The 18,954-nt window shown below is 37.3% G+C and overlaps 1 protein-coding gene across 1 annotated transcript in view; it reads left to right on the top strand.

Annotated features, from left to right (window-relative positions):
- The window catches only part of NTNG1 (netrin G1), a 316,142-nt gene that overhangs the window by 250,654 nt on the left and 46,534 nt on the right, over positions 1-18,954 (top strand). Inside the window, exons 6-8 of the mRNA XM_072837671.1 lie at positions 6,302-6,367; positions 8,753-8,812; positions 16,421-16,588. Of these exons, the coding sequence (XP_072693772.1) occupies positions 6,302-6,367; positions 8,753-8,812; positions 16,421-16,588 (294 nt within the window). The remainder of the gene's footprint in view (positions 1-6,301; positions 6,368-8,752; positions 8,813-16,420; positions 16,589-18,954) is intronic.

Genomic DNA, 18,954 nt, shown 5'->3' on the forward strand with positions numbered 1-18,954 from the left:
TCGGAGTGGCCTAGTAACTTGATCAATATAATACGACGAGAAAGGCCCATTTGACTTCACAAAAGTTATAACGTTATACCAAATAGAAGAGGTTAGAAAGAAAAATTCTAGATTTTATTTACTCTTACTGCAGACTCTTTCCAATCCACCACACTGCACCTTAGGCCTGTTGATCCTCAAATTGATCCATTTTTGTGCACAAAAATTTAGTGTCCTGGAGAAAAACGGTTTATTTTCTGGTATCTCACTGTGTTGTCAACAGAAGTTTCAAACATCTTGTGTGAGGAGAGGAAGTAGGGGACTGCGACCCTCCACCACACTAATATATGCCCTTCCTCTACCATTACACATCCTCAGTACTCGGAGGAAGAGGTAGAAATGGAGAGATATCAAGTATATTATAGAACATGAGACAGTTCATAAAATTTGCTATGCAAATTGTGAAACATGTTTGTGCATATTGTATAACAGTGAAAATCTAATTTTTTTCTTTATTGAAATAGCCACCTACAGCAAAAATAAAACACTGTGTGCCATCTCAAGGACAGGCCTATCAGTATCACATGAAACTATATCTTCCCCACCAGTTTAATGACACTGTATTTCTGAGGGTAGGCAGCTTGCTTGTAAAGATGGTAAGATTATTTCCAAGGTCCTAGGGACTTCTTCTGGAGAGCTTTAGGATTTTCTATAGATTCCTTTCTAGGTATCAATAATGTTTCTGGATTCCCTGAGTAACAGCAGCAGTAGCTATATAAACCCAAAGGGACTTTGTGACTTTGCTTCCATCTGATATTTTCCTCACTCATTCCCAGAAGACGGATGTTTCAGGAAGGTTCACTAACATCCCCTCAGCAATGGCCTTTCATACCCATGGTGGCACCCAGTTTCCCACTATGTTTTAGAACCAAAAAATTATGTAAAAATTAGTATTTTGAGGAAATGTCAAGAGTACCATCCAACATCATCCTTTTACAGATAAGGCGACTAAGACTTAAATGAATTGTCTAAGTCATCTGGACAGTGGCCAATGCAGGATTCCAGCTTAATGTCTGATATCCAAAATAAGACTTCACATTCTACCATGATATTAGAATTCACCTACCTTCTCATTTGATGAAACTTTACTACTTAATAGACACGTTCATTTTGACCAGGTCTGCGGCTTCCATTAGCAATATATTTCCTTTCCCTAAAATGCAATACTTGCTTTATTTGCTCAATTTTGTGAGTGCTTTTGAATTTAGATGATTGTAAGACTCAAGAAGATCACTTTTTTATCTTGCTCAAGCTGTGCCTGCGAACTTGTCATTTAATAAATACGGGCAACCCTCAGCCAAAAAAAAAAAAATCCCTTTCTAAAAAAAAATTTTTTTTGGAAGATCATGGTCACAATTTACTCTGTTTTTAAAGGGTGCCCACAACGTGAGTTAAAAACCCCTACAGTTCATGCGAAGGGGGTGCCATGGATGATAGAAGACAACTTAATATTCTAAAACAACCTTACCTCTAAAGCTTTCTTGATGTGAATAAAATTTTAGCCTTCCGCTTCAAACTTGCTTTCTAGTTGATCACTATGGCGTCAGCGATAGATAATTTCAGCAATTCCAACATAGTTCTCTCCAACATACAGCATTGTTTTCCCTGGGGCACAGAGGAGAAACATTTCCTTCCAAAGTTTCACTTTCATAACTAGAATCTCAGTGCTTCTGATACATGAAAATGAGTTTGAAGTGCCACAACCAAACTGTCATACAACAGTCTTCTGAATTCTCTCCCTCGTGAAAAGCAAAATTCAGATAAGACATATTTGATTCGTAGTTGAAACGATGTGCTTCTAAACTGAAAGAAACTTGCAAATTAACATGTTATCTTTAAATATTAAAAATTAAATCTCTTCCACAGTATCCCAAAATAACTTATCTTGCTTTCTGAACAATAGTATTAATCAATGGAGGCCCTAAAACTGGATTATCCCCTAAAGTAAACTATTATCTTAAGTGAGCTTTTGTCCATATCAGAATCATTCAGGTTTGGGAATAATTAAGACTGCAACACATAGAGGGAGCACATTAGTTTCTCTGCTCCAATTCAGCAAGAACTGTTAATACTACAGGGGCGCCTGGGTAGCTCAGCCAGTTCAGAATCTGCCTTCAGCTCGGGACATGATCCTGGGTCCAGGAGGGAGCCCCGCCTTGGGTCCCAGCTCAGCAGAGAATCTGCTTCTCCCTCTCCCTCTGCCCCTCCCCACCACTCGTTCTCTCTCTCTTTCTCAAATAAATAAAAATCTTTTTTTAAAAAAAGAACTGTTAATACTCTAGTAAGCTGATTTTTATTACAACAGCAGCCACAAATGGGAAGAAAAGAGCTACACTTACTGACTGCTCACTACAGTGTCAAGCAGATACTAACTCACTGAGTCTTGAGAGCAACCAGCAGCTAATGTCATCATCCCCATCTCACAGATGACAAAGACCAAGAGAAGTTAAGGAATTTGTCCAAGTGATAGAATTCAGCTTGACTTCTACTTACATTCACCATATCTTTTAAAAATCTCCTCAAAATAGATATTTTCTAAACTTCCCATGGTTGTGCTTTGAAAATTCAACAGTGACAATAGTGTAATAGCATCTGATGGACATTCCAGATATTTTGTTTCTTTTTTAGGGAGAGAGTTATGGAGAATGTGATTATGGTCCCTGTACTCCTCGAGCCAGTCAAGGAGATCGTTGTGATGAGTCTAGTCCATTTCCCCAGATGTACTGTGCTAGCATCCTTAAGAAATAGGGATTTCCATAAAAGGCTATTCTTGAATGACTGACCATTTATAACCCCCACTGGACACAGTAGGGAGCCCTCCTCTGAAATAATAATTTCTCAACTCCAGTTTGGGTTTCACTATGACAGTCAAAATATCCATTCTCAAAACATGGAGCAATAATTTTCCCTTCCCTCTCAGTCCCATAGATTCTCCAAAGAACAATAGACTCCATCCTTCCATGAACTTGAGTGGGACCCTGCTAGACCGTGGGAGAACCACTAGAGTGATGATGGAACTCAACAGCTGAGGGAAACCCTAGAGATCTTTTAGTCCAGCACCTTTATTTACAGATAAGAAACTGAAGTCCAAAGAAATTAACAGCCAGATGGGTCCTCAGTAGTAAAACTGGGACCAAACCCTATTTTTCTGATATATATATATATATCCTGATTAGTCCATGAGAAAATGAAATTAATAAATTCTTCCACAGTTTTCCCAAAGAGGAAATACAAATACTTTTAATGCAGTATAATTTTTGTCTTCTATTTGTAACTTCCACTTACTCGAAACAAGTGGCCCACTGGCTAAAAATTCTCAGAGGCTATATATTACACAAAGATTTTCATTAGAATTGGGTATGATAACATAGAATTTATCTCAATTGTACTATTAATATCATCTCCAATGTGCCTGGTTTACTCCTGGTAATTAAACATCTGTTAGTAATATTGATTAAATATTGATTTGAGCCAGGATCTTAGAGTAACAGGAGTAAACGGAGAATAACTGCCTAATTTTAAGTTGTTTTCTTACGTGGCCTTGCAATTATAAGAAAAATAAACTTTTTAAGAAGTAAGATGAAAAAAAAATTTAAAAAAAATTAAAAAAAATAAAATAAAATAAAAGAAGTAAGATGAGGGCCACCTGGGTGGTTGGGTCAGTTAAGCATCCATCTCTTGATCTCAGCTCAGGTCTTGATCTCAGAGTTGTGAGTTCAAGCCCTCCATTGGGCTCCACACTGAGTGTGTGAAGCCTACTTAAATATTTAAAAAAAAAAAAAAGATGAGATACCATATTAAAGATCTTATGATGGCCAAATATTGAAACATGTATGCAACAGACAGTTACTTGCCATAGGAGTTTAGGGAGAGGCCACACATTTCAGTATCTTTTTTTTTTTTCAGGACATTTTTTCCTCCTAAGGAATAAACAGCACATAAAATTTTGTTCCACCAGCAATATGTATAGATTAGATTAGGAGTTCCACATGGTATGACTGCTGGTGGTTCTGAGTTTTGATTGTTCAGAAAGTTAGGCAGCCTACATAATGGAAATTATTTGGGGGAAAAAATGTCTAATTATATTCCCAGGTGAATACAAGGGCTACCTTCCTCTACTCCTGCAAGAAACCATCTTAAGTACACAATAATATTCTAGGTAGGGATCAGACTGTAACTGAGGTATCTATCTGGACTATTCCATACATTCAGGTAGTTAACAATTCAAAAGCAGAATGACTTATGTTAACTTTTTATACATATAAGAAGATCCTTAAAGTGGAACCTGAGCATCCTAGGGAAAAATTATAAAACATTAGGTAAACAATAGGCTAAAAATAGGCATAAACAAATATTTAACATATTGGAATATGGACTATAGTTTAACCTATGAAGCTAATTTTCAAACTCACTTTAAATTGATTTGGTATAAATTTCTATCTTAAATTTCTTGGCAAAGCTTATTAACAAAATAATCATACTACTTAATCTCATTCAAGACAGACAAATCACTGAATATCTAACATTGAATTTATAAACAGTACCTCGACTTATGACCTGTATTTGTCTATCCTACAAGGATGGAGAGAACAACTTCAACAAACTAAAATATTCATAAATTGAAGCTAATAATATAAATAAATATATTTTCTATATACAACCAGAATTTTTCTAAATAATATCTAGAAATCATATTCTAGATACGATTTTCTGGATGAAAATCATTTCTCAAAAGTGATCGCCACAGTTGGAGTAGGCTTGTCTGTTAGTTCAATACCTACCCAGCACCAAGATGCTCAAGTGAAAAGCAACTCAGTCAATAGCTTGAATATTTTGCCCACATGTTACTGAGTATCTATGTATTTAGTAACACTTGAATACAAAAATGGAAAGTATTATTACATTCCTTTTTCATTCTTTAATTTTAATAGATACAGTAATCCCAATATTAAGATTTTGTCTGCCTTTGTGTACACATGCACACACACACACACGCACGCACAGAGCAACAGTGGATCAGCTTTTCTAACAAATACTTAAAAACCAAAGTTATAGTGAAAGTACCATGTCCTGCAAGAATGTTATTTGTTATAATCTAATTATGGCGGAAACAATCTGATAATACCTGTTTACAGTAGCCTAGCCACTTGATATCAATTACTCAATATTAGATATTTACTGAGGCCTCCTGCTAGGCTTTGCCCTTCCTCAAAGAGATCCAATCTAATTACAGAGACAAGAAATAGACCTATGAATTTTAAACTAACAACATTAAAACTCATGCCTTATCCACATATCAGTAAGAAATCAGGAGCACAGACACATGCTATAGGAGTTTAGAGGTGAGAGCTGTTTTTGTGGACTTGGATGGTCCCAAAGGATGACACAAAGGTTGTAGTTTTGAGCTGATCTGAATGGGTGGTAGACTGGAGGCATGAAATGACTGCTTGAATAGTTATGCACCTTGGCATAAGTCATTTAAAGCATCCAATACTAAACCTGGCTGTTCTGTTTTTTCACAGTTATGTATACACTGGTGAATCTCAGAAAGAAAAAGAACATCAATTCTCAAATTAACAATGTTTATAATTACTTCCAAGTCAGAACCAAAAACTCTAGAAACATAGGTTGAGGTAAAAAAAAAAAAAATCACGAAGTCCTATATACATCCATACCCACAAACCCTAGCTATGATCAGAAGCACCTTGCATTATTTTCTTTAAGCCAGAACCACCAGTATTCCCTTTCTTTCTCTGAGAAATTGCATAAATAAAAATAGGAAATAAATCCACTTCTTTGCAGAGATAATGGCTCACACTTAAAACACACCCCAAAGAATCTCTCATGAAAGACTAATGCAACCAGTTCATATCTGTAAATATAAATTGCAGAGAATGGAATCCTCAAATGAGAAATTATTTCTTTCATGTTATCTTCTAGTTTCAGGCACCAGCTTTATATAACAGTTGGAAATGCTGAAGTCTCTATTTGGTTATTTGTAAGAACACTCTAGTTCATTGCAAAAGTAAGTGGATATGGCTTTGTTAGCGAAGGGGCTATATATTTAATGTCCATTCAATGTTTTGGGAATCATCAATTGCTTGCTCTTGTTTGGTGCGGGAGTCATGTTATGTTAAGTGCATCCACAACCAAGTTGAAGAGCAGATGTGTGGTTTGTGTCTTTGTCCATATAATTTTCTGTTTAGACCAAATGATATTATAGCTGAAAATAACATACCCTGATTTTTCCTGATGCGTGCAGCTCCTCCAAAGTTTAATAGGATATGGCCGAATATTTCTTCCCTTGAGGTTTCTAACCCCAAACAAGGTAGGAGCATGTAAAATTCCTACTGATATAAACTCCCACATGGTTAGGGGGAAAATCCCGTGTACTGTTGCTCAGCACTAAACACAAGCATTATCATGAATGCCGTATCTTTGAAAGAATCATGAATCAAGTATTATTTCTAATATGGAGAGTGTCCTGGAACTATTGTAGCGAAAGATACAGGAAGAAATTAAATGGCATAGAGGAAAAAAAATAAAATAAAAAAAAATAAGTGACATCGAGGTTATAAGCACTTTATCAAATTTAGGTCGAATGGCATTCAGTCCCAAGAGAAGCCTAGAGTTTTGTTGCCATCACAATTTGGAATATGAATAAAAAGCCTTAAAACCTTGTGAGTTGGTACAGGCATCTTCCCACCGCCCTCCCCCCTCCGGCTTTACTCCTCTTAACTAAACTGACCAGTACATCAGTTGATTGAAGATTGGGGATGAAAATTCATAAAGGCAGTATTGTAACCCCTAAGAGAGTCGTTTTCTTTTACTGTTGCTCCATATTGACTGGCAGAAATTCGAATCTCTCTCTGTCTCCCTCTCTCTGTCTCTGTCTCTCTGTCTCTCTCTCTCTTCCACATCACAGTATAGTTTCTCTGTTGGGGCTTCCCCTTTGAATCCTCTATGAATGAACAATTATTCCTATAGCATCAAGGGCAAACTGCTTTCCATCTGTCCTTAGAGCAGTAATTGTTTTCTGACTCCAAACATCAAAAAAAAAAAAGTAAATAAATAAAAGAGACACCGACCGCAGTGTGATTACACTGGAAAGAATAGAACTTTTAAAAGATGGACAGTGAAATCCATCAGATGCAGTGCAGTGTTAGGTCCCCGTTAACATTAGCATCTAGCTGATAGATATACATAGACATGTATAAATAGGATTTTATTTTAATAGAAAATTGTATTCTTTTGCCTTCTTCTCAAAAAAAAAAAGGCACATTTTTGGCTTCCACCTTTCTTCATTACATACAGGATGTTCCTTTTAAACTCTAATGAATACAGATGGAGGAGGAAATGAGCAAAAGGAGGAACCAGGAAATAGCTGCTAAGCAAAACAAAATATATTAGCAATTTGTTGGGGAGTCAAATTGGAAGGGCTGCATTTTCAGTCCTTGATCAGAGTGATGAAATCGAGACTGTCCTAGATACATATATTAGTAGCAAATAGAATTATCTTAATCATCTGCTCCAAATGAATTTTTTCAAGTTTCTGCATACATATGTGAAAGAAGAAATACAGATCAAGCTCACCCCTATTAGTATAATTCTGTGAGGATTCGGGGGAGGTTTAGTGGCTTTATTCCTTGGCAAGTTCAATGAGAGCATCCTCAGTGAAATGTCACTCAGTATTTCCCATTGAATTTCATAGCTCGACAAATTATACAAGACAGGATCTAAGACTTAACACTTCTCCACAGTGAGTTTTGAGATGAACAAGATTATGCATTGTTCGAAACCTGAAACAGACCTAACTTAATTATTTTGCTATGTTTTCTGTCAGTGTCCCAGTACTGAAAAACTTTCAGAAATCTCCAGCTACTATCAGGTGCAGTTTTTTAGAATGTGGATAATGAGTTCAAATGAATTTATTTGAGAGGCAGCACAGTTAAATAAAGTGCTTAAATTCGAAATTTTAGCTAAAGGTGCACTTTCTAGCAGAGGCCAGTTCTCTGCAGCCGTAATTTATCTTGTCAACATCTGCAAAGAGCATCAGGCTCTCCCTGGCTTTTGCTATCTTCACAAACAACTCATCATGAATAATTGGAAAAGAAATGGCAGGCAACTTAGAGAGATATCTCTGCCATTTGCAAGCCGATATCATCACAAAGGTAATACATGTTGAGAAGATGATGACATTTTTTAAAGGTAGACAGATTCAAGGTGACTCTGAGCCTGAGTCCAGCTGGTTGATCATTGTGATTATGTTCTGTGATATCTCATCAGTTCAACAAAAATAATCTGACTGGCTTATATGCCCATGAGCTTTTGGTTACCCAGAGAGAATGACATAGTGAATTGGGGCAATGATACCAGGAATTACCTCAACACAACTACTCCTTTAGGAGAGGGACAGTAGGGGATCCTAATATCCATATTGTTACTGGAATAATCCTTGCATAACTGGATTCTTAACTTAAATGGTGATTTTTTTTTTTTTTTTTTTTGCCTCTGAAAATAAACTTCTAATGTTAAACAGTTTTCAGCCAAATACGAGACATCCTTTGTGGCTGAAAGCATCTCCCAGAAATGACCTATACAAATAGTCTCGTCATTCAGGGCTACTTTTCGAGTGGGTTGATGATAAGTTATTATAGTCTGAACGTTTCACTATTGTTTCTAATGTGCTGTTCATTCTTTTAAACCTATCCAGTTGCTCCCAAATTAGCTTTGTCAACAGTTTCTTCTGTTCAAGTTGCAAACCACAAGAGAGGTAGGAATTCTTGGATTCATACAGTGATTTCATGGTGTTATGTGTTGTGAAACATTGCACTGTATGAATCTGGAATATCTGTGAAGTGTACCCATCAGCTTATTGGTGAGGCATGTTGACTGATTCCAATCAATGCATCACACAGTACTAAGATTGTCATCTGTTAGAGAAAAGAAAGCTTCACTCAGAAGTTTGACTGCTGTAAGTTAAAAATGCTGCAACATTTGTTTTCTGAAAGATTAATGTGTGAATAAGCATTAAAACAGTTTAGGGTCCTGTTTCGAACATGAATGTTAGAGTATTAACATTGTTGCTCATTGGCATTGAAAATAAGGAAACCCACTTTCAGTGAGTTTCAAGGATGCTTTTCATGAGAACAGAATGGCAGGTTCCATGTTTTGTGCCCATTTAACTTTGTGACAAATGAAAGACCTTGTAATTTCTATTTCGACTGTTTGGAATGAATTTGAACAAATACCAGTGAATCTGCACTGGGTTCGGCATTGATTATGACCTGAAAATAATAGTTATACTACTTTCTTTAAATGAAAGCAAGCAATATCTCATCTGTGACTCATGAATAGCCCATTCCAGCTAGCATCTGTCATTCACAGAATGAAGATTTTTCAGGAAACATAAAGACTCTTGTTTTGATTTTACCATTTTCTTTTAAATGTCCTATGTGACAGGTGTGTCTTGTTTTCCATCCTTGACTGTTGGGCTTATGTCATGATTTTGGTTGGGTTTTTTGTTTTTTAGTTTGTTTGTTTGTTTGTTTGTTTGTTTGTTTTTTTCATGAAACACCCCTTACAAAGAAATATATTTATTAGCAAAATTGAATTTAGATTGACCCACTTGGTGAAAATGACCATAGTAGTTTCTTTATTCCTTATTGAATAGAGTCAAATCATTTTCCAGATTTCAATTAATGTTGAGTTGATCCTTCTGTGGTGTATAGAACAAAAGATGAAACTGTTCCGAAGATGGGAAGGGGAAACTGACAGTATCCTGTCTTCAACTTTCCTTACAATGTACTTTCACATGTTAAACATTGAAGGAGCCCTTCTGAGGGGAATGCAAATGGATTTGAAATTTGGGGACTGGAAGTTCTTTAGGAACAGAACAGCCACAGGTTCATAGGGTCTCAAGCCTGCTTGGGTATGAATGCACATCATAAAGCAGTCATTGAAGGCACAGGAGGGAGATCTCTCTTTATCTCCCAAATGCAAATCTACACAAAGAAACCAAGGAAGTGGAGGAGAAAAGGAAGAAATAGGGACTTCCACAGATTCCATCTCATTTATGTCATGTCAAGCACATTGGAAATACAAGAGGCCTCTTGACCTGGAATTGGACCCTGCATCGTTGAATCTCGAGTTTCTTGGGGTCACAGCACTAATGAGGTTTGAATACATCTCCAGAGGCAGGAAGAAGCCACCTAATGACTTATATTAAAAAAATCCATATCATCATCAAATGATGTATGTGGAAGAACTTCAAAAGCTACATAAGGTTGCAAGATAGGGTGGGGGGTGGGGTAAGGACCAGCAAAATGCTACAGCCACTTTATTGCCACCCCTGGAGGAGGCCCCTCAGAGGCACACTGACTCTGTGAATATAGTAAGGGGGAAATATTTTTCAAGAGTTTTCATTCCTTCACTTTCTATCTAAACTCTTTTTCCCAAATCATCCTCCTCCTCCTCCTCCTCCTCTTCCTCCTCCTCCTCCTCCTCCTCCTCCTGCTGCTGCTTCTTCTTCTTCTTCTTCTTCTTCTTCTTCTTCTTCTTTGTGACTAAAATGAATTTTCATCAGCTTTCCTCATTTGGCCAAGAAAGAAAAAACAACCTGGGCAATTCAGAGTACTGATCTCATATTTCCATAGGCAATGTAACATATGATTAGAGGCAACATGGGAAGAGTCAGGAAGAAGACACCAAAGGGAAATTTAACCCCTCCTCTTCTGACATTGCACTCTTTCTCTCTCCAACCTCTTGTTTCTGGAAACTCCTCCTTTCCTGGTCTTCCCTCCAGCCAGGGTCAATCAGAAAGAACCTTTACCTAAGAAGATGGGGTCTTTCCTGATCTAGAAAGCCAACTTTGAACTCTCCTTCTAAAACATCCCTAGCTTTTATTGGTCTTGACTAGCCAGTCACTAAGTACCATATTATCATAACTGCTTTATATGTTCTCATACAAGTCACATATAAAATCCCCCATAGAAGATTTCCCACCACCACCACCCCCAGGGGACTTTGGTTGTCACAGCTCGGAAGTTGCTACTGCATCTAGTAGCAGAGGTGAAGGATGCTTCTGAATATCCACCAGTATATAGGAAAACAAAGAACTATTCGGACCAAAATGTAAATAGTGCCAAGGTTGAGGAACGGCACTAGACTCTACACGGCTGGTTCATGTTGTCCCTTGGCACCAGGTGATTCTCAGGAAATATGTGTTGCCAGTGCTTGCATGCCACACCATGGAAATATGTTGTAGAGGACCCCAAGAGTTTGTCTACACAACAGCAATTAAAACTTGTCTACAATGTAATTTGAGTTTGAAAAACTATAAAAAGCCATAGCAATGTTTACAAATCTCTTTTTTTCTGCCAAAACAGATCTTCATAGACATATAGACAGCTCTCAGCTAAAATAATCACTAACTCAGTTATATCTTGTTGTGTGGCTGTTGTTTTTCTAAGCTCTTTAATATATGGATATAGCCAGACTCTTATGGAATTCAAATGGGGAGAAATGAATTTAAACATCATTTTCCTCTTGTGTCTTCCTCTGTTTTGCAAAGGAAGGCACCCCAGAATCATCACAGGTTCATTGATATGTTCATTTGACAACATTTTTTGAGTGCTTAGTATGTGCTAGGAGGTGTTTTGAGTTCCATGATTCCATGGTGAACAAAACAGATACAGTCTACACTCATCCAATTATGCTCAGAGTATGGGGGAGAAAATTGTTTTAAATATACTTTTCAGATACTACAAATTCTACAAAAAAATTAAATAGGCTTAGAAAACTGGGGATTAGTATGTTTAGGCCAGGAGCTGTTACTGAGTGAGTGGTCACAGAATATTCTTTGAGCAGAAACCTAAAAAACAAAGTGAAGAAGGAAGTCATAGGGATGTCCAGGGGAAGAGAATTCTACATGGAAATAACAGCAATAACCCAGGTGCCTTTAACTAAAGATGAAATAGTAAGAGGTGGTGAGATTCAGAATGTATTTTAAAAGCATAGTCAAGAAGATCTGCTGATTGATTGATTGATTGTCGAGGATGAGGGAAAAAAAGAGACACCAAGAACAACTCCAAGAATTTTGGAGCTAAGCTCCAAAGCTAAGCAACTGGAGGAAAGGAATTGCTATTTACTGAGATAGGGTGAGCTGCCTGGGTGAGTAGCAGGTTTGGGAAGGTAACTTAAGAGCTCAGCTATGAACATGTTGAAGTTGAGGTATCCATTGAATGTCCAAGTGGAGACTAAGAATGCAGTTGAGAAGGTCAGGCTGGAGGAAGTCTCACGAGTTGATCTAGGCTGAAATAATTGTTTTGGAAAGGTCAGCATAGAGCTGGTATATAAAGTCATGAGGCTGGGTAAAGAGCCCTGGCTCTTGGGTGAGTCTAAAGAGCAAGAAGTTCCAAGAACTAAGCCCTGAGACATTTGAGGAGAAAGGACAAAAAGGAAAAGAGAGGGGGAAACAATGGTGAGTAGGGAAGAAGAAGCAAGAGTGAGTGGGTGGCTCCAAAGCTCCCTGTTTCAGGAAGGGTTGCCTGACAGCCTTAAAGGTCCCTTTGAGGTTTATGGTCATGAACTTAAAGTGAGACTTGTTTCAAAATAGTTGGAGAAATGATCCAACTACATTTTAGCTGCTGGGGTGTAGGCATGGAGAGATGGGGAATTGGATTTAAGCAAGATCAGGTTTTCCCAGGAGACTATAATGGGATGGGCACTAGAAGGGCAAAGGAGATGAGAATGAATGAAAGGAAGTCACCATAAGGAAGGACCACAGACTCCATACTCTGTAAGAAGGGGAAGGAGGACATGGTAGGTGAATGAATTAGAAGATCAAAGAATTATTGAACTATTAGTATCATCACTGCAGGGTCTTAATATGTTAATATAGCTCAGACCACATCATTAATGATCATTCAAGGATTCTGTGCCTATGTGGAAAGACCAGTTCCTAAAGAGTGGAAGATTAACAGAATACTAAAATATAATACAGCTGCCTGATAATTACATTTGAGGTGTCCTCTCATGTTTTTCAAAGATCTTTTTCTCATTTTACATTCTCAAATATGTCATGGCCAGAGAAGACAGCTTTATTGAAGTCTCAAAAGAGTCTTAGAAGTCTTAAAAGAATTAAATTGCTACCCCATTTCCTAGATTATAAGGCATATAGATATCCACTTATCTTCTAAAATACATTTATTAATATTGGGTGTGTAACTGATAGGTTCTATATATAATTACTTATACAACTTATATTATTCGCCTTTTCCTATTGAAATTGAGAAGTCGGTTCTCAAACAAGATGCAGAAACAAATCATCTTATCAAGAAAATGTATACTATTCATTGAATTCAAAGAATAGTAGATGTTAGTGTGACATTTGACATGTCCATGGAGACTCATGGGCTGGGTCCTGAAAGTGTCAAACTTGGATATCTACGGATATGTTTTCTTTGTTTTCTTTCTTGGATAAAACTGTCTGTCAGATGGAGCTTAGCGTGTAGCTCTGGCCATTGGGCGGATCTTATGGAACCCTTCAAACACCCACAAAGGAACTCTATTAAGAAACTTCTCCAGCCTTATTCTCTACAGTTACCCCAGCTTCATATGTGTGCATGCTCTGTTCCTTTCTCATCTGAAGTGCCCATCCCCCACCCCCATCCTCCCTTTTTGTCCTAATATACCCACCTGCCCTCACAGAAGATTCAGTGTTAAGTCCATTGTTAGGTTGTTTTTTCCTCTTTTTTTAAAGATTTTATTTATTTATTCATGAGTGACACAGAGAGAGAGGTAGAGACACAGGCAGAGGGAGAAGCAGGCTCTCCACAGGGACTGATGTGGGACTCGATCCTAAGACTCCAAGATCATGACCCAAGTCAAAAGCAGTCACTCAACCACTGAGCCACCCAGGCATCGCAAGTTAGTTTTTCCTAATTCTCCTCGAGTTATTTGAATTTCTCCTTAGATCGCTTTGTGTCACTGTTTAATTTTCTTAGCATATGCTCTTTTGTTTTCTATTCTAAGTGTGTGTTTGCCTTACCCACAAAGCAAGCTTTTTGACAACAAGGACTTTTGTGTGGCTCCAAAGTTTCTGGGACAAATTTATGCACATAAAGGATACCTTTGGGAAAAAGCTGGTTAAATTATATTAGGTGAACCAAGGGCTGGCCTGGGGTCATGAATGTGAAGAACAACCTCCACCAAGGAACCTGTTCCAGAGGAGGAGAGTCAGAGGACAGGGCTGTAGGTACGCACTCCTCAGCAATTCCAGACAGCTCTGAAGAAGTCCTGAGGAAGCAATTAGATTTGGCAGTTGGGTCTCCTTCCTGCAACCTCTACTCTTGGATGGCTCTAGCCCAGAAAGGTTCTCCGTATTTCAAATCCTCAACCAAGGAAGGTTCTAGAGATCTTTTAGAGTTCCCAGGAAGTCAGAAATGCCAGCATAAACAAGGTGTAACTCGAAGTAGAGTGTATTGGAGCGAAATATTTGTTTTTTAAGAAAATTTAATTTGGTGATCTGTAATTGTACTACTTTTGTTGCTATTATTTTATTATTATTAATTTGGCATGCCTTAACAACTGAATTTATACAGATATGTTCTTATCTCATCTCCCACATCCGAGTCCCAAGGCCTCCTTCCCACTCTGTTCTCCTTCTCCCTCTGCTTCATCCCCAGTCCCAACACCCAGCACACTTGCACACATGACAAAGTTAGCCTCCTCTAAAGAAAGTGGCTTGCCTTCAGGAGCCTCCCTCTTCTTGCTTCTCTTTTAAGCATCGAGAATCCCCAAGGTGTTCACTCTATTTCTGGTGTCTTCCACTCTTCACCATTCCCAGTGTCCTCCTCTACTTTTTCTATCCAAATTTGACTTTATTCTCTCAGGACCTTGACCTCAGCTGTCTGTAGAGTAACTGGCTCTGCTCTAAATGAGTCCACACCATTCTGATGAGTAGCAGCATTAAAAAAAAAAAAAAAATCTAGTCACTCTTTCTTATTCCTCCTTATTCATTTTGACAGTGACTATTCATTTTTACTCTGCTCATCAAATGCAATACTTCCAAAATTTATCTAGGCCAAAAAGAGTAATTCAGCCCCTTGCATAGTGCCTGGCACATGGTAGATCAACCCAATATAATATTTATTGAATGAATGATTGAATGAATGGGCTCAAATAGTGGTTGTGTTTGGCTTCCTAGTGAGATAAAATAAAAGCTAGACATTAATAAGAGGAGTATTTTTAGATTAGATAAACAAAGTTTACAGGATCATGGTTGACTTTCCTCATAAATGTCCAGGCCTATCCCCATATTTTGAGAAGGCAAATTAGCTTCCTTTCCTACTTATTTCTTCCACCTCTTTTTTCTGTCTGATTTGATCATTATTGCCACCAAAAAAGGCTTTGTCTTTACAACTTCTTTGAAAAACGTTGAATTAGATGAACAACTTCTTGCTTCACTGAGATGCAACAGAGAGAAAATCGAGTCACTCTCCACCCTTCCCCTGGCTCTCCTCCTCTTCCCTCATCTCCTTGTCTAGTTCTTCCCACTATCATGCCTCAGCCTCAGAGGCTCCTTCTGGGGGAAACAAATAAAAGGAAATCTGGGGTATTGCCCAATAATTAGCTACCTAATTCTTCTTTTGTAGTGGACTAGCTTGAAACTTGGGTGAAAAGGAAATCTTAAGAGAATGTTTCCCATATAAATCATCTCCCTGCTTTTTATATTTTCTCTCACACATAAACAAACTTCAGATTTGGCCTGACGAAAGGCTCACAAAAGCTGTCTTCCCTCTTAGCATTTGGAAAAAACAAAAATAGAGAATTGTTTAGTTGTCTCGACCCTTATTAAATTTGCCACCATTTCTGGGAAACCCTGACCAAGTTACCATCTTGACGCAAATGATAATGAGACTCAAAACAAAGGAGTCATGGGTGGATGGCAGGCTCAGGCTCCAGATGTTCACATACTCCCTCCCTCTTTTTAAGAGTGCAAATATGAAGAATAAATGAGGGAAATGACAAAGACAGTAAAGCTCTCGATGTGCAAAAATTAGAACTTTGCATCAATGGCAACTGAGCCTTCCCAAATTTTAAAAGGTGTACACCTGCAAATGCTTCTGTTCATATTGTATGACAAGAATTAACACTCTCCAGTCATGTTCTGAATGTCCAACCTTTCTATCCTGCTTGAAACAGATGCTACTTCCATGCCAGTCACAACCACCTGTGGTCGCCATGTGTCATGTTGCATCGCATAGATGTAATGCCATCCCGCCATCTTTTCTCCACTCTTCATTTTATCCAAGCATGTAGTGTGCTATTACTCTGCTACTGTATACACTCTGTATACATTTCTGTTCTTCCTTGCAAGATTGTGAATGCTTCGGCCACTCCAATCGATGCAGTTATATCGATCTGCTAAATACAGTCATTTGCGTGAGCTGTAAACACAACACTAGAGGGCAGCACTGTGAGTTATGCAGGCTGGGCTACTTCAGAAATGCTTCTGCACAGCTGGACGATGAGAATGTGTGCATAGGTCAGTTCCATTATAATTTCAGCTATTGTTCTGTGCCTTTCGAGGTATGGGGAGCTATTTAAGGTGAAGAGGCTGTTGATTTGCATCATGGCTGAATCAGAATGAACTTTCTCAATGGAGAGAACATCCTTGTGGTAGACTTAAAATTCTCTTGTGCTGGTTGAATTGGGGGATATATTCTGAATCCTTATGTCATTGTTGCCTTAAAGATGATGAACAGAAAATCATGTTTAGAAGATGAAGAATTTTCTATTATTCTTCTCCCTTCCTTTTTTTGCATGAAATCTTAAACTCTGGTAATATTGAACTGATCATAAAGTCTTAAGTTGTACATTCAACTTTTAAAATGGAAACTCACTATATGGAATTTAATTATAGATATGAGAAATTAGGACAAACTCTTGCATATAATTGGTAGCCAACAAATATTGATTAAATACTGCCATTTGGAATTGAAAGCCATTACCAGTTGGTAATATAGAAGTTTGCCAGACTTTTCCATCCATAGTAATGAAATTCCATTTATTTAATTTTCCTTTAGCCTCTAAAAGGAGAAGCAATTTCTCAAAGCTATTCTAGGCAACTAATTCTCTTAGTTTCCAAGGTAAATAAGCTCTGGAACACTGGGTCTACAGAGTTCTCTCCAGCACTCTCCCCCACCCACCATGACTACTACTTGTAGTCAACTGGAGAGAACTTGCCCTTCCCACCCAAAAGAAGTTTCTCCTACCTTTTGCACAGTAGTATCTGTTGTTAAGAATGGGAGCTGATGGAAAAATAAGAAACAATAAATGGAATTTCACTCCACGATTTACTTTGAAGAAATGGCATATATTTAAAATGATCAAGTGTATGTGCATACCTGTTACCTCGCTGGTAGATAACTATGCAGGCAACTAATTTTAAAAGTAGAATTTCTCACATAGAGATTAATTTAAATAGAAAACACATGCTGAAAAATGACAGTCTTTTCATCAAAAAAAGAAATCTAATTAATCTACATTTCTGGGATCATTGTTTTCTGATCGGAGTATCAAGGTCATATAGCTACTTGCCCAGGATCACCTAAGATAGCCGTGCGAGTTATTTTGAAATCAGTTAGGCCGAGTTTACATAATACTATTTATTTCTACAGTATGTTCTATTTTTCAAAGTGCCTCCTTATTTATTATTATTTGTGAATTAGTGGAGAAATCACTGGACTTAGAGGCCGGAGAGCTGGGTTCAAGTCCCAGTTTGCTATTTAATAGCTGTATGCTTTAGGTAAGTCATTTCAGAATTCCTGGTCAAACTGGGATCATATGGGATGCACAGGAAACACTTGGTAAACTGTGAAGTGACTTGCAAATATTTTTTTTTACTTAATCCTCATTAACAAAACTGTGGGGGTAAGTATTCCACTGATAATTTCCTCTACTTTTTAGTTGAGAAAAGTAAGGCAAATTGACCCAAATCATACAGCTTCAGCAAAGAGTTAGTTTCCTGACTTCAAAGCTTGAACACCGTCTCCCAACTATCCTGACATAATTAGCAAAACTAAGCTTGTCAGACTTCTACTTATGGTACGTGTTTTGGATGACAGTAGCAATTCCACTGTGAGCTTGCGAACAGAAGTTCAATTGCCTTTATAACTAATGGGGTTACAAAGATTTGAGGTTATTAATAACCCAAAAGACATGTAGCTGTTGGAATTTTGAATGCAGTTACATTTCAATGATGTCATTTGTAAAAATATATAAATGTCATACTATAAATATGAAAACAAGAGAAAAAGTAAAATAAATAAGGACATAGGAATAAAAATCATTTATATAAAACACCTGAGATTAAAATATTTTACAGTGTTAATTTCATATTATTTTAAGTAAATCAAAGAAAAAGCCCTAAATGAAAAGATTTTATTCCATATAATCTCTACTAGCAAGTAACTTAGCAATATACAAGTGTTTTACTCAGAATTTTCTATTCTTATGAACTTTGGCCTTTTTCCAGTCCTCAAGTAATCTTATAGACTATAAAATCTGTGCTTCCTATTCAATTTTAAGAGGTATAGTTCTGCTGTAAATCTATGTTTGATTACCTTCAGACAGGAAGACAGCCTGTTTAACTTTTGTCTTTTAAATTGTAACATAAACTAGAGACGAAATATACATTTTCCCTACTTAAAAAAAAAAATTGAAAGTAGTGGTTTTCTCATTTCTAGAAAGTTTGTTCATTAAAGTTATAAACCTTTGGGGAATTTTATTTTATTGAGGCAAACGTGTTTCTATTCAGTATTTTATACTCTTTAAACCAAGTAAATTGGCAAGCCGAAAGATGAGAATTTTTAGGTACCATTAAAATTAGCTATAATATTCACCCACATA

Source organism: Canis lupus, chromosome 8 (assembly GCF_048164855.1).
Source record: "Canis lupus baileyi chromosome 8, mCanLup2.hap1, whole genome shotgun sequence".
Lineage (NCBI taxonomy): Eukaryota > Metazoa > Chordata > Mammalia > Carnivora > Canidae > Canis > Canis lupus.